The sequence below is a fragment of the Erinaceus europaeus genome, chromosome 13 (genome assembly GCF_950295315.1).
Source record: "Erinaceus europaeus chromosome 13, mEriEur2.1, whole genome shotgun sequence".
Taxonomy (NCBI): Eukaryota; Metazoa; Chordata; class Mammalia; order Eulipotyphla; family Erinaceidae; genus Erinaceus; species Erinaceus europaeus.
The window spans coordinates 22,821,059-22,834,672 of record NC_080174.1 but is presented as its reverse complement, the minus strand read 5'-3'; the positions used below and the strand labels follow the sequence as shown (position 1 = coordinate 22,834,672).

At 39.0% G+C, this 13,614-nt stretch overlaps 1 protein-coding gene across 1 annotated transcript in view; it reads right to left on the bottom strand.

Moving 5' to 3' along the window:
* The window catches only part of TTK (TTK protein kinase), a 44,008-nt gene that overhangs the window by 18,752 nt on the left and 11,642 nt on the right, over positions 1–13,614 (bottom strand). The window contains exons 11-13 of the mRNA XM_060205426.1: positions 8,380–8,534; positions 3,078–3,214; positions 372–498 (exon numbers count right to left, since the gene is read on the bottom strand). Of these exons, the coding sequence (XP_060061409.1) occupies positions 372–498; positions 3,078–3,214; positions 8,380–8,534 (419 nt within the window). The remainder of the gene's footprint in view (positions 1–371; positions 499–3,077; positions 3,215–8,379; positions 8,535–13,614) is intronic.

The following is a 13,614-nucleotide window of genomic DNA, read 5'->3' as shown; positions in this document are numbered from 1 at the left end:
GGACCTTAAAAAGGGGGCGGGGCGGGGGGAATATAGACAGATAGTTGTAGAAATAATAGTTAACCCATTATCTGCAACCTTGGGAGAACTGCTATAGCTTACAAATGGAGGGACTGGGGATCTAGAACTCTGGTGGTGGGAAAAGGTTGTGGAGTTGTACCTCTGTTAGCTTATAATTTTGTAAAATTAAATCACTAGTGGAAAACAGAAGTTAAAGAAATGAAATACAAAAAAAAAAAAAAAAAGAGAGAGAGATAGTTTTGCTCCGTGGGACTATAAGTGAGCAATCCTTTAAAAAAGCTATAAAAATACAATCTTTTACATTAATCATATATTAGCTATTAATCAGTGTAAATACAAGTTCATCAAACCTGTAAATTTTGAAGTGGAGTTACAGGTATCTGCTGCTGCTGCTGCTGGAAATAGGCACGATGGCTATAAGGTGTTGACAACTGACACGCAGGTGGAAAGTCATTTTTTATAACAGGAGTTCTAAAACTAGGTGAGATAAAAAAAATAACATTTTAAAAGCAAGATTCAAATTCAGTTTCTGTGTGGATATAAGCTGAAATGTGTTTAATGTAATTCATGGTCAGTTTTCTTCCTTTCTTTTCTTTCTTTATTCTCCCTTTTGTTGCCCTTGTCTTTTTCTTTGTTGTTGTCATTACTATTGTTGTTATTGATGTCATTATTAGATAGGACAGAAAAGTGGAGGAGGGGAAGACAGAGGGGGAGAGAAAAACACTGAGATAGAGCATAGGTTCACCCGTGCCCATAAACTAGGGGAAAAATATATACCTGAAAGCAGAAGTACACAAGAGCATGCAGGGAATACCCCCAACACTTCATCTGCACTATTACAGTCTTTAGGTCCATGATTGTTCAACAATTTGTTTGGCTTTGTATGTTAACTCTTTTCAGCCACCAGGTTCGGATGCTGACCAGACTTCCCTGGACAGATGACCCCATCAATGTGTACTGAAGTGCCACTTCCTCAGAGCCCCACCCTACTAGGGAAAGAGAGAGACAGACTGGGAGTATGGATCGACCAGTCAATGACCATGTTCAGCAGGGAAGCAATTACAGAAGCCAGACCTTCAACCCTCTGCAACCCACAATGACCCTGGATCCATACTCCCAGAGACAGAGAATGGGAAGGCTATCAGGGGAGGGGGTGGGATGTGGAGATCGGGTTATGGGAATTGTGCGGAATTGTACCCCTCTTATTCTATGGTTTTGTTAATGTCTCCTTTCTTAAATAAATAAATAAATAATAAAATTAAATTTAAAAAAAAAAGAAAAACATGACACCTGCCAACCTGCTTCACCACTTGTGAAGCGACTCCCCTGCAGGTGGGGAGCCGGGATCTTTATGCCGGTCCTTGTGCTTTGTGCCACGTGCACTTAACCCGCTGCACTACCGCCTGACCCCCAAGGTCAGTCTTCTTAACATAGCTGAATTGTTTATTTTAGATGTAACATCACCAACATTTCACTTGGGGGAAAAAAAATCTGAATGTAGTTTCTTGTCCTCAGACCAATCCCTCTTAGTAAAATAAATAACACAGTATTCAAAGCGTAACTTAGAACTTAGCCATGGCTATGGCTTATCGTTGATTTCTAGGAATGCTTTTTAAGAATAATGCTCTAGAACTTTTTTTTGGAAATCTGAAATCCAATTACTTCACAGGAATTTAACCTTTGAGCCTAAAAATGCTCAGTTCATATTTGTACTTTGCTTGACTTAATCATTTTATTAACACACAGAACCAACCTTGGTACAGCGTCTGTGAGGTAGATCACCTGGGATCATGTGTCCATGTCCAATTCAGGGTCAACCCCTGGCCGTAAAGGCACTGGACAAGTTTCAGTACAGTGGTGTCTCTCTCTATCTGCAAAAGTCTGCCAAAAGCAAGGAAGCCTCTTGGCATAGGAAAGGGAAAAAGCTTTGATATAATGGAGCCTCGGAAACCATACATTCCAATTAACGTTGCCTTTACTACAAAATGCATCCATTCTTTATCTGCTTTAAGAATACTGATCTTAGCCTCACCTGCAGGGGGCAAGCAGTGTTGCTTTCTGCCTCTACAGAAAGGAAAAAAGTTCAAAAAGAAAAGAAAACAAAAAAAGTTACAGGAAGAGTAGAGTCATTCAGACACTGAGGCAGTATGCCCCAAAGATAATCCTGAGAGAGGAAAAAGAGAGGGGGAGGGAAAGGGAGAGAGAATGGGTGGTGGTGTACTTAGTTGAGTGCACATGTTACAGTGTGCAAGGACCTGGGTTTGAGTCCCCGGTCCCCACCTGCAGGGGGAAAGCTTCAGAAATGGTGAAGCAGGGCTGCAGGTGTCTCTGTCTCTCTCCCTGTTACCCCCTTCCCTTTCAATTTCTGGCTGTGTCTATCCAATAAGTAAATAAAGATTTAAAAAAAAAATTAAAAAGGGGCCAGGTGGTAGGGCAGCAGGTTAAGTGCACGTGGTGCGAAGCGCAAGGACCAGCATGAGAATCCCAGTTAGAGCCCCAGCTTCCCACCTGCAGGGGAGTTGTTTCATAGGCGGTGAAGCAGGTCTGCAGGTGTCTGTCTGTCTCTCCCCCCTCTGTCTTCCCCTCCTCTCTACATTTCTCTCTGTCCTATCCAACAACAATGACAACAATAATAATATCTACAACAATAAAACAAAGGCAACAAATATTTAAAATTTTTTTTTAAAAAATTAAAAAGAGAGAAATGAATACTAACTTAACATACCACTTTTAGATTATGAATAAGTATCCATGACTGCCTAAGTTCTGAATAGCTAGCTATACAGGTAGTAGGTACAAATGACAATAACACAAATTGAAAGAAACTTCCACAACAATACTACAAATACAATGCAGTCATCTTTGGCTCTCCTTTTACAGATTAAAACAAACAAACAAACAAACAAACAAACAAACAAACAAACCTGATGTTGAGGAAAGTTATATGAATCTGGAAAGTCTTTCAAATCAGATAGCAGGAATGAACTGCAGATCTCTTTGGCCCCAAAGCCTGTATTATTTCTATTATACCAAAGTTAAGAGTCAAAAGAAATTACCAGTTCATGTAATCATCCAAAGTACTGTTGCTGGGTGTTTGACAAATAGATTTTGGGTCAATCCATCTAGGTGTTGATATTGGTGGTGAGTGCTTTGAAACTGAGAAGGCAGGCTGCTCAAAAGGGGCTTGCTTTTGCTAAAACAGATAGACAGAAGTTTAGTTTCCTTTTGTGTGTGTAAGTACATACCGTTCTTTTTTTTTTTTTTTTAATTGAGGAAGCTGCTACTATAAGAATACAGTTCCACACAATTTTTTATTTAGCTACCTGTTTAGTGCCTTCATAAACATTTTAACTTCTGAACAAATTAACAAAAAATTAAACACAATAGCAGTCTAAATTTTTCAATTGCTTTTCAGCTGTGGTTAAATGGAATTTACATTTAAAAGTGGCTAATAGAGCAACAGAGACAGACTGGTAGCCTCGCAAAAATACTTTCATGCCTAAGGCTCCCAGGTTCCAGGTTCAATTCCAGGCACAGCCTTAAAGCAGAGCTGAGTGGTGCTCTGGAAAACAAAACAGGCAAATATACAACACAATTTTATTGGAAATAATCTGGTGAAATAAAGACCACTTAGTTGTTTTTTTTTTTTTTAAGAAAAAGTAGGCTTAAATAGGCAGGTACATCTATTTCAGACTTTGTAAAACATCTTAATATTATCTTTCTCTAAAGTTCTCAAGTTCAGAAGCCTATAACATGCTGCTCAGAGCATTACAAGTAGAGGGAAGGCAGTGCTGTTTCACAAAACCAGATGTGGTATCTTCCCCTACCAGAGCTACTGCAACCAGTATGAAACTATTATATTTAAATAAACGTGGATACTTATGCAAACAACTGTTTGTTTAGTCAACAGAACCACATCTGCATTTAAGTTTTAGACGGGGTTGAGGTGGGGAAGATAGTTATTAAAAAAAACTAATTATTTCACAATACCTAAAGTGGTAAAAATACTAGATTAGTGTTCTCCCTCATAAGAGACATAGAGCTTGTAAACTTATGCCATACAAATACCAAAGCAATGACCAATATATACCGTAGGGCCTGCCATTTGCTTATGTAAACAAAGTTTTATTGGAACACAGCTATGTTTATTTAAATATTATTTATGGCTGGTTTCAAGCTATATGGGCAAAGTTGAATAGTTTGTGTTAGCCTGTTGCCTTTGCTTCAAATCCTAAAGAATGAAAATGTGGGGAGTGGGGGGGGGGAGATAGCATAATGGTTATGCAAAGAGACTCTCATAGCTGAGGCTCCAAAGTCCCAGGTTCAATTCCCCACACCACTATAGGCCAGAGCTGATTAGTGTATCAGGATCCCAGTTCCCCCCCCCCACCTGCAGGGGCTTCGTTTCATAGGCAGTGAAGCAGGTCTGCAGGTGTCTATCTCTCCCCCTCTGTCTTCCTGTCCTCTCAATTTCTCTGTCCTATCCAACAACAACGACAACAGTAACAACGTCCATAAACAACAAGGGCAACAAAAGGGAAAAAAAAAATTTTTTTAAAAAGAAAGAAAAAGAAAAAAACTCCATTTCCCAGAGTTCCTGGTACCAAACAACAAAGAAAAGGAATAGGCATACCGAAGAGGAATACAAAACAAATTATTGGACAAGACAGAAACTTGGAATCTGCTCCTGGACCCAGGGATATGAAAGCCTAAAGACAGAGAACTTGAAAATATTACTTTCTTCTTCTTTTTTTCAAAAAAAATATTTGCTTATTCCCTTTTGTTGCCCTTGTTTTATTATTGTAGATTTTATTGTTGTTGTGCTTGATGTTGTCCTTGTTGGATAGGACAGAGAGAAATGGAGAGAGGAGGAGAGGATAGAGAGGGGGAGAGAAAGACAGACACCTGCAGACCTGCTTCACTGCCTGTGAAGTGACTCCCCTGCAGGTGGGGAGCCGGGGGCTCAAACCGGGATCATTAGGCGGGTCCTTGCACTTTGTGCCACATGCGCTTAACCCGCTGTGCTACCACCCAACTCCCGAAAATATATTTTCTTAAAATAGCACAATAGTTTACTTAGATAATCCTCCTGCTTTACCAAACACATGACCCAGGTTCCAGCCCAGCCCCTACCACAGTAGAGGAAGCTTCAGAGTTATGGTCTATCCCCGACACCCCCCACCATACTACATTCTATCTAAAAATGTCTGCCTGGAATGGTGAAGCCCCAGCAATAACAAAATAAATAAGGACACAAATAATTTGGTAATTACAAATAATGTGGCTACAACATTCTTATGTTAAGTTTTGTGGGGACAAATAGTTTAAAATTTTCTAGAGTCTAGTCCTAAGAGTGAAATTGCTAGCTCAAACGCCAGCTCCCTTCAGGGAAATGTCATACCATTTTTTACCATTTACATCCAAACAGTGATGGGGGCTCCACTATATTCTGTATCTTGACCAATACTTGTTGTCTTTTTAATTACAGTCATCTCAGTGGGTATGATATGGTTTTGATTTCCCAAATGACAAGTAAATTCTTTATAGTACTTTAATAAACCTATTGGTTTATAAGTTATTTATTTATTTATTTATTTTTAATTTTGCCTACAGGGTCTCACCTGCACTACAAATCCACTGCTCCTGGAGGCCATTTCCCCCCACTTCTATTGTTGTTGTCATTGTTGTTGGATAGGGCAGAGAGAAACTGTGAGAGGAGGGGAAGAGAATGATAGACACCTGCAGACCTGCTTCACCGCTTGTGAAGCTACTCCCCTGCAGGTGGGGAGCCAGGTTGAACTGGGATCCTTATGCCAGTCCCTGTGTTTCGCATTACGTGTGCTTAACCCAGTGCGACACTGCCCACCCCCCAAGTTATTATTTATTTTAAAGGTAAAGGCTATGATTTGGTAGACTGCACATGACAACCCCCTGTAGAGGAGGGTAGCTTCATGAGCAGTGACTAGTGCTGTAAGTGTCTTTCTCCTTCTCTATGTTTTCTTTCCCCTCTCAATTTCTCTGTCCTACAAATATAAATAAAAAAGTACATTCTGGGAGTCAGGCGATAGCGCAGCAGGTTAAGCACACGTGGTGCAAAGTGCAAGGAGTAAGGATCCTGGTTGGAGCCCCCAGCTCCCCACCTGCAGGGAGTCTCCTCACAGGCAGTGAAGCAGGTCTGCAGGTGTCTATCTTTCATTCCCTCTGTCTTCCCCTCTTATTTCCATTTTTCTCTGTCCTACCCAACAACAAAGACATCAATAACAACAATAACTACAACAATGAAAAACAAGGGCAACAAAAGGGAAAATAAATAAATAAATATAAAAAAAGTACAGTCCAAGAATTTGCACAGCATGAATAATGTAGCTAAGTATGGTGATGAATAATAACTTATTGTGATCATTTCACTTTATATAAAATTTTGAATCACTGTGGGGTATACATGAAACTAATACTATGTAAAAATTACACATTAATAAAAGAATAAAAACCTTACATTCAGAAAAAGTATGTTTTAATTAGAAGCCAGATGGGGGTGCACCTGGTTGAGCATACATTCTACAGTGCCCAAGGACATAGGTTCAAGCCCCTGGTCCCCTACTGCAAAGGCAAAGCTTCATGAGAGGTTTAGCTATGCTGCAGGTGTCTCTCCTACTCTATCTCCTCCTGTCTTTTCAATTTCTCTACCAAATAAAAATTTTAAAGTGTCTTTACATTTTCATACAGTAGGTTTGTTATTTTTTAAATTATTTAATTTTATTTATTTTGGAGACACAGGGAAATTGAGAGGGTAGGAAGAGATACAGGGAAGGAGACAGAGAGACACCTGCAGCACTACTTCACCACTTGCGATCCCCCTGCAGGTGGGGGGGGCAGGGTCTTGAACCCAGGTCCCTATGCACTGTAATGCATGCACTCGATCAGTTGCACCACTACCCACCTCTAATTTTTTACTTCTAATCTAATAAAATAAATTATAAACCTACATGTGGGGTTTCTGAGATTTAAGAGTATAAAAGGGGAACCAGAACTAAAATATTTGAGAACCACTGAGTTAGAATATAATTAAAAAGAAACACTGAGGAAAGTTTAGCCATGGCGCTCTGTCATCTCCAAGATGGTAACTCAGATGACTACTACCCACTGAAACGGCCATTCACACATATTGCCTAGTCTTTATTATCCACTTTATCTAGGTAGATGGCAATGGGAAATCATTTTTTTTAAAGATTTTTATATTTATTCCCTTTTGTTGCCCTTGTTATTTTCTTATTTCTTATTGTTGTTGCAGTTATTGATGTTGTTGTTAGATAGGACAGAGAAAAGTGAAGAAAGGAGGGGAAGACAGAGAGGGGGAGAGAAAGACAGACACCTGCAGACCTGTTTCACCGTTTGTGAAGTGACTCCCCTGTAGGTGGGAAGCCAGGGGGCTTGAACTGGGATCCTTACACCACAGGTCTTTGCACTTGGTGCCACCTGCGCTTAACCTACTGCACACCACCTGACTCCTGGGAAATCATTATTTTTTACCAGTGCACTATTCAGCTCTGGCTTATGGTAATATTGGAGACTGTACCTGGGACCTCTGAGCCTCAGGCATTAAAGTCTATTTGCATACCCATTATGCTTTCTCCCCCACCTGGAAATTATCAACTTCTTTGAATGAGCACTCCACTAGTTCAAGGATAGACATACTGTCTGCAAAGGCACATTGTTAATACTTTCAAGTTCCTATATAGGTCAGCTGGTCTCTGTTGCATCTACTCAACTTTTAGCTAAGAGTTGGAAAGTAGTCACCAATAGTAAGTAAATAAATGAGCATTGCTGTGTTCTAATAAAACATTATTTACCAAGACAGGCTGGAAGCTAGAATCAACCTATAGGATAGAGTTTACTGACTGTTGTACAGGTCAGCCATCAATCTAGAAGTACTATTAAAAAAAGAAAAAAGGAGAAACTTCAGATAGGCATATACTTTTACTGCATCTACAGTTATCATTGCTTTGTGAATAATAAAAAAACATTTTTTAAAAACTTTTCCTTTTTTTTCTGTAATCTTTATTTATTTATTGGATAGAGACAGCCAGAAAACAAGAGGGAAGGGGGTGATAGAGAGGGAGGGAGACAGACACCTGCAGCCCTGCTTTCCCCCTGCAGGTGGGTGCCGGGGGCTTGAACGCAGGTCCTTGCGCACTGTAATGTGTGCGCTTAACCAGGTGCGCCACCACCCAGCCCCCAAAAAACACCTTTTAAGTAAACTATTTCAATATGGTAAATAAAGTAAATAAGAAATATTTGATGTCATGAATATCACATTATGAACACTAGCAATGTTATACTTGAGGGAAAATAAGTTACCTCTATGTCTACTTTTCGGCCTGTCTCTGGAATCTGCCACTGACTCAAAGATGCACCAGGATTCTGGTTTACACATCCTGACTTTCTCTTAGATTGCCACTGTTTCTGGTTACCGTCTGGAACTTTTGGTTCTTGGTGTTCTTTAGTTTCTGAAACTGAATTTATTATTGTTGTCATTGAAAGGCAAAAAAATATCTAATAAAATTAAAGCTAAACAGAATATAACACAAACTGTAGTAGTTTGCTCTTAAAAATAGAGAAATTAAACTGTAAACCAAAGCTGATTTTAAGGAACAAGTCTATTTTTACAAGTGTGTAAAGCAGCATTCTTCATAAATTGCTACTTAAGAGTTTTATCAGAGGTTATTCTAAATTTAAACGTTTCTGTTCTTTACCAGAAAACAAGTGAAAACTTAAAAAACAAAACAAACAACAACAAAAAACTATAAATACAAGTTATAAAATCTTACCAGGGAAAGAACTCAGGGTCTCACTTGTGTAACACAACTGAATGGCCTCACCAGCCCAACTGTTTTTATTGGTGTGTGTGTGTGTGTGTGTGTGTGTGTGTGTGTGTGTGTGTGTGTGTGTGTGTGTGTGTGTGTGTTTGGGGGTGAGGTGGCAACTGGGTGAGGGGAGGCAAAAGGGAAAGGCAAAGAGTGAAAACAAAGAACAGAGGGCCAGACACCCAGTACCGCTCTGCATGTACAGAGTGCCCGTGGCCCTGTGTATGGTACTCCTATGTGGTACCTGACACTGAGCCCTGGGTATCACATTTGGTGTGTATCTGACCCACTAACCCATCTTCTGGCCCAAGGACCTCGAGGTTTTTAACAAAAGATTTTACCCTAAATGAGCCTGTAAATGTACACGTGTGTTTTGTGGAACTGGGGTCTTGCACAATTTCATTGTTGTTGTTTTCCCTTAGGCAGAGAGAGACAGAGAGAAGGAGAGACACCACAGAGTCTGTGCCATAGCAGCACCTGTCCATATAGTGCTGGGGGCTCAGACCTGGGCTGCACATAGAGCAAGGCATACACCATACTAAGTATAGTATCTCTCCAGACCCTGTAATCTACTTCCTTAAAGGTTTTAGATAAAAGAGCTTTAATAGTACATTTACTACGCTATGAATATCAATATTTTATTTCCAATTAAAATAGATATAAAAGTTTCAAACAAAGTATTTGTAACCGATATACAAAAGAAAACAGTTATAATCAAGATGTGTTAGAGCAATTAACATACAATGGTAATATACTAAAAATATTTATCTAAAGGGAGCAGCACAAGAATATTACCTAATAAGCCTACCATTCATCATATTAGAAGTGTTAATGCAAGACATCAAAGAAAAGTAAAGGATTGGCAGGAAATTTTTTCTTTACTTTTAAGCAGCAATATGATAATATTTGTGGCAAAATATTAGAAGTATCCATTGAAATGAGTTATATCCTTGTGCCTCAGGTCAGTAACTAAAAGTCAGTTGTATTTTTATGTTCCAGCAACAAAACAAACAAGATAAATGTTTTAAAAAGATGTAAACTCCTATTCCAAACTCCAACACTATATTACTACACAATACTTTTCAGCCCATTTCATGTTAGCTATCTGGCTCAGGCAAAAATTAGTAAAGTCATGGGCTCCTTGGTAGACTTACTAGCTTGAAGACTCCAAATATGAAGACTCCAAATCTGATCTGCAATAGTCTTGCTTGTAGGTTCCTGATTATGAAACAATTTGTTATACTTTATATCTTACTGCCTTCAGCCACTGAATTGCAGATACTACTGTCACGCCAATCTGACTTCTCTGAGCAGACCTCACCAAGGTACCCTGGAACCCACCTCCCCAGAGCCCTGTCCCACTAGGGTAAGACCGAAACAGGCTGGGGATATGGACTGACCTGTCAACAACCATGGCTAGCGTAGAAGCAATGACAGAAGCCTGACCTCCCACCTATTGCACCCCATAAAGGTCTTTGGTCCTTACTCCCAGAGGGATAAAGAACAGGGAAGGGGACAGGATGTGAAACTCTGGTGGTAGAAATTGTGTGGAACTATACTCCTCTTATCCCCCAATCTTGCCGATCATTATTAAATTACTAATTAAAAAAATGTCAATTAATTATCAGTGCTTTAAAAAACTTTAATTACTTGGGAATAGCTTAGTAATAGACAAGTAAAATCTCAACACAGAAACAATTCTCTCAACAATGCTTTAAACTCTGAATTTTGAAGTAATGTATCACTTCAAAAATGGGATGTAGGGCTGGATGGTTAGCTAACCACACAGAACAAGTGACTTAGCAAGTGTGTGGCCTGGTTCTGAGTCCCAGTACCTCATGGGACTCCACGTGCAGGGGGAAAGCCTCAGCAGTGCTGAAGCAGTACTACAGTGTCTCGCATTTTTCTGTCTCTATCCAATAAATAAAATATTTCTTTTTCAAATATCCCATGGGAATGCCTAGCACCAAAGGAAGTTCAGGCATTGTGTGAAGTCTCTCTTCCTGTCTATCTGAATGAAAAGAGTTGACCCCAGGGCAGTGAGACTGCATGTGGACAAATTGGAAGATTTACATCAGCAGAACAAATTTAACTGCAGCTATTATGACATTAAGATATCACATGCTGTCGCACCTAACTTATAGTTGCAGTCAATGTAAGACTAAACATAAAAGAAAAAAAAATATGATAAATCGTTTTTTTTTTTCTTCTAACCAGAACACTTCTTATCTCTGGACCATGGTGGTACCTAGGACTGAACCTGAAAGTTAATTTCCCATAAACACTATGGGAAGGAATCTGTTCTAAACCAAAACAATAGGAAAAAAACAAAACAAAACAAACAACTATTCTAGTACAACTGACCATCTTAGTATGTCTGGGACTCAGCGCTTCCCTGAAGTGGGACTTTCTATGTCTAAAACTAGAGGAAGTCCCTAAGAAACCAAAATTAGTCTGAGCAAGCCAAGTTTCATCCCACTGTTCTTTTCAGTCCTATTAAATAAATAAATAAATTTAAAAGATTATAATCTGTGAGAAAATAAGAAGGAAAATTAGTGTAATAAAGGATATCTACCAAGACCAAATTAAAAAAAAAACAAACTATACCCAGTCTGTCAATCTCTAAAAGTGATTATCCAACTCATGATGTTGTTATAAAACTAAAAAAAAATCTGTGGAATTGTGTGGAGTTGTACCCCTTATCCTATGGTTTTGTTAATGTCTCCTTTTGACAGTCTCTGTTCAGGCGCCATTTGCCGGTCTAGCTTCGTGGGTGGGAGACAGACCACCAGGAACTCATGGCTGAGCTGGGAAGCAGTATCTCGTTTATTAATCAGATACATCGCCTTTTATGCATCTCTTTACTGGAAGTGACAAGGGAAAGAAAATGACTAGGAGAGGGGTTGGAGCCAAAAAAGAGCGCGAACAGAACATAGAAAGCTTCCATCTAACCAGTGGGGATTAAACCAATACCCTGCAGGCAGGGCGGGATGCAGGTAAGGTAAAACAGTGATTATGTAAATAGACCACATCTTAAGTAATACAAGGGAACCTAATGTGATGATCAAAACAGAAGGTCTCATAAGCAGAATTTAGAAGCATATCAACATCCTTTTAAAAATAAATAAAAAATAAAAAATAAATAAATAAAACTAAAAAATCGGGAGTCAGTGGTAGCGCAGTGGGTTAAGCACACATGGTGCAAAGCTCGAGCATGGGGGTAAGGATCCTGGTTCGAGCTCCTGGCTCCCCACCTGCATGGGAGTGTCGCTTCACAGGCAATAAAGCAGGTCTGCAGGTGTCTATCTTTCTCTCCCCCTCTCTGTCTTCCCCTCCTCTCTCCATTTCTCTCTGTCCTATCCAACAACAACAATAATAACTACAACAATAAAACAAGGGCAATAAAAGGGAAAATAAATATTTTTAAAAGAACATTTTAATGTTTTTCTTTTTTAAAAATCAATTCAACATTGCCTTACAATATTCTAAAAATTTACAGACACACCCACCAACAAAGCCCCAGTGTAAGTATACCAGAAACCACTCTACATGGTCCCCGACTTTGCTCCCTGGTCTACTAACCTCCATAGTTTTTAGTCTAAGTCAGTTATGTTATTTTTATTGCATGTTCATTTGTTTTAAATTATATTCCACGTGTGAAATCATCTAGGAGTTATCTTTCAGGCTTAGTGTTACCTTACACTTCAATGTATCCATGTTAGAGTTTTAAGCCATTCATTCTTGCTTCTATAACACTTAATCTTGTTTTTAATCATTATTATTTAAAGGGCTAATGGTTTACTGTATAGTCACCGATACACAGGTACAATTTCATTATGCACTAGGACCCTCCTAAGTGGGATTCATAAGTGTCATCCTTCTCCAGGTTTGACCAAGACCTGGAAGCAACTCAGATGGTCCAAGACAGATGAGTAGCTAAACGTTTTTGTTAAATAATATATATATATTTCAACTTGGCTGTTAAAAAATGATAAAGACCTCCATTTCATACTATAGAAATGATCCCTGAAAGCATAGTCTTAAGATCTTCATTTCATATAAAGCTTGAAGGAATCCTGTTAAGTGAGATAAGCCAAAAAGAGAAGGATGAATATGGGATGATCTCACTGATGGACAGAAGATGAGAAATAAGAACAGGAAGGGGAAACACAAAGTAGAACTTGAACTGGGTTTGGTGTATTGGATCAAAGAGCTTTCAGGTCCCGATGTCTGGTGGTGTAGGAGGACCTAGACTTGGGGTGAAAGTATTTTGCAGAGAATTATATTACACATATATTCACAACTACATTTACTGTACACCATTAATCTCCCAATTTAAAAAATGGTGAAGTCATCTTTTTGTCATCTTGGATGGAACTTGAAGACATCATGTTAAGTGATTTTACACCATTGAGAAAGCAGTCTTTCATAAACTTTGTAAGGTAAGCTTATCTTGGGTTGATTTTTCTATAGTTATTATTTTTACCTATACATTGTACTTTCCCCTCCACTGTTCTTTTTATAGCAAATAAACCTCCCTTGTTACAGAGTTCAATGAAAATATTTTTGTATCTACTTACTTTCATGAAAAAAATTATAGCCATGCTTTGTTCCAAATATAAGAAACACCAGTGATCAAACTGAGGGTCTCATGCATTTAAGTCCCACCTGCCATGCAAGTGCCCTCCCCCCACCATCCCAGAATTCACTTTTTTTTATGAATTATTAT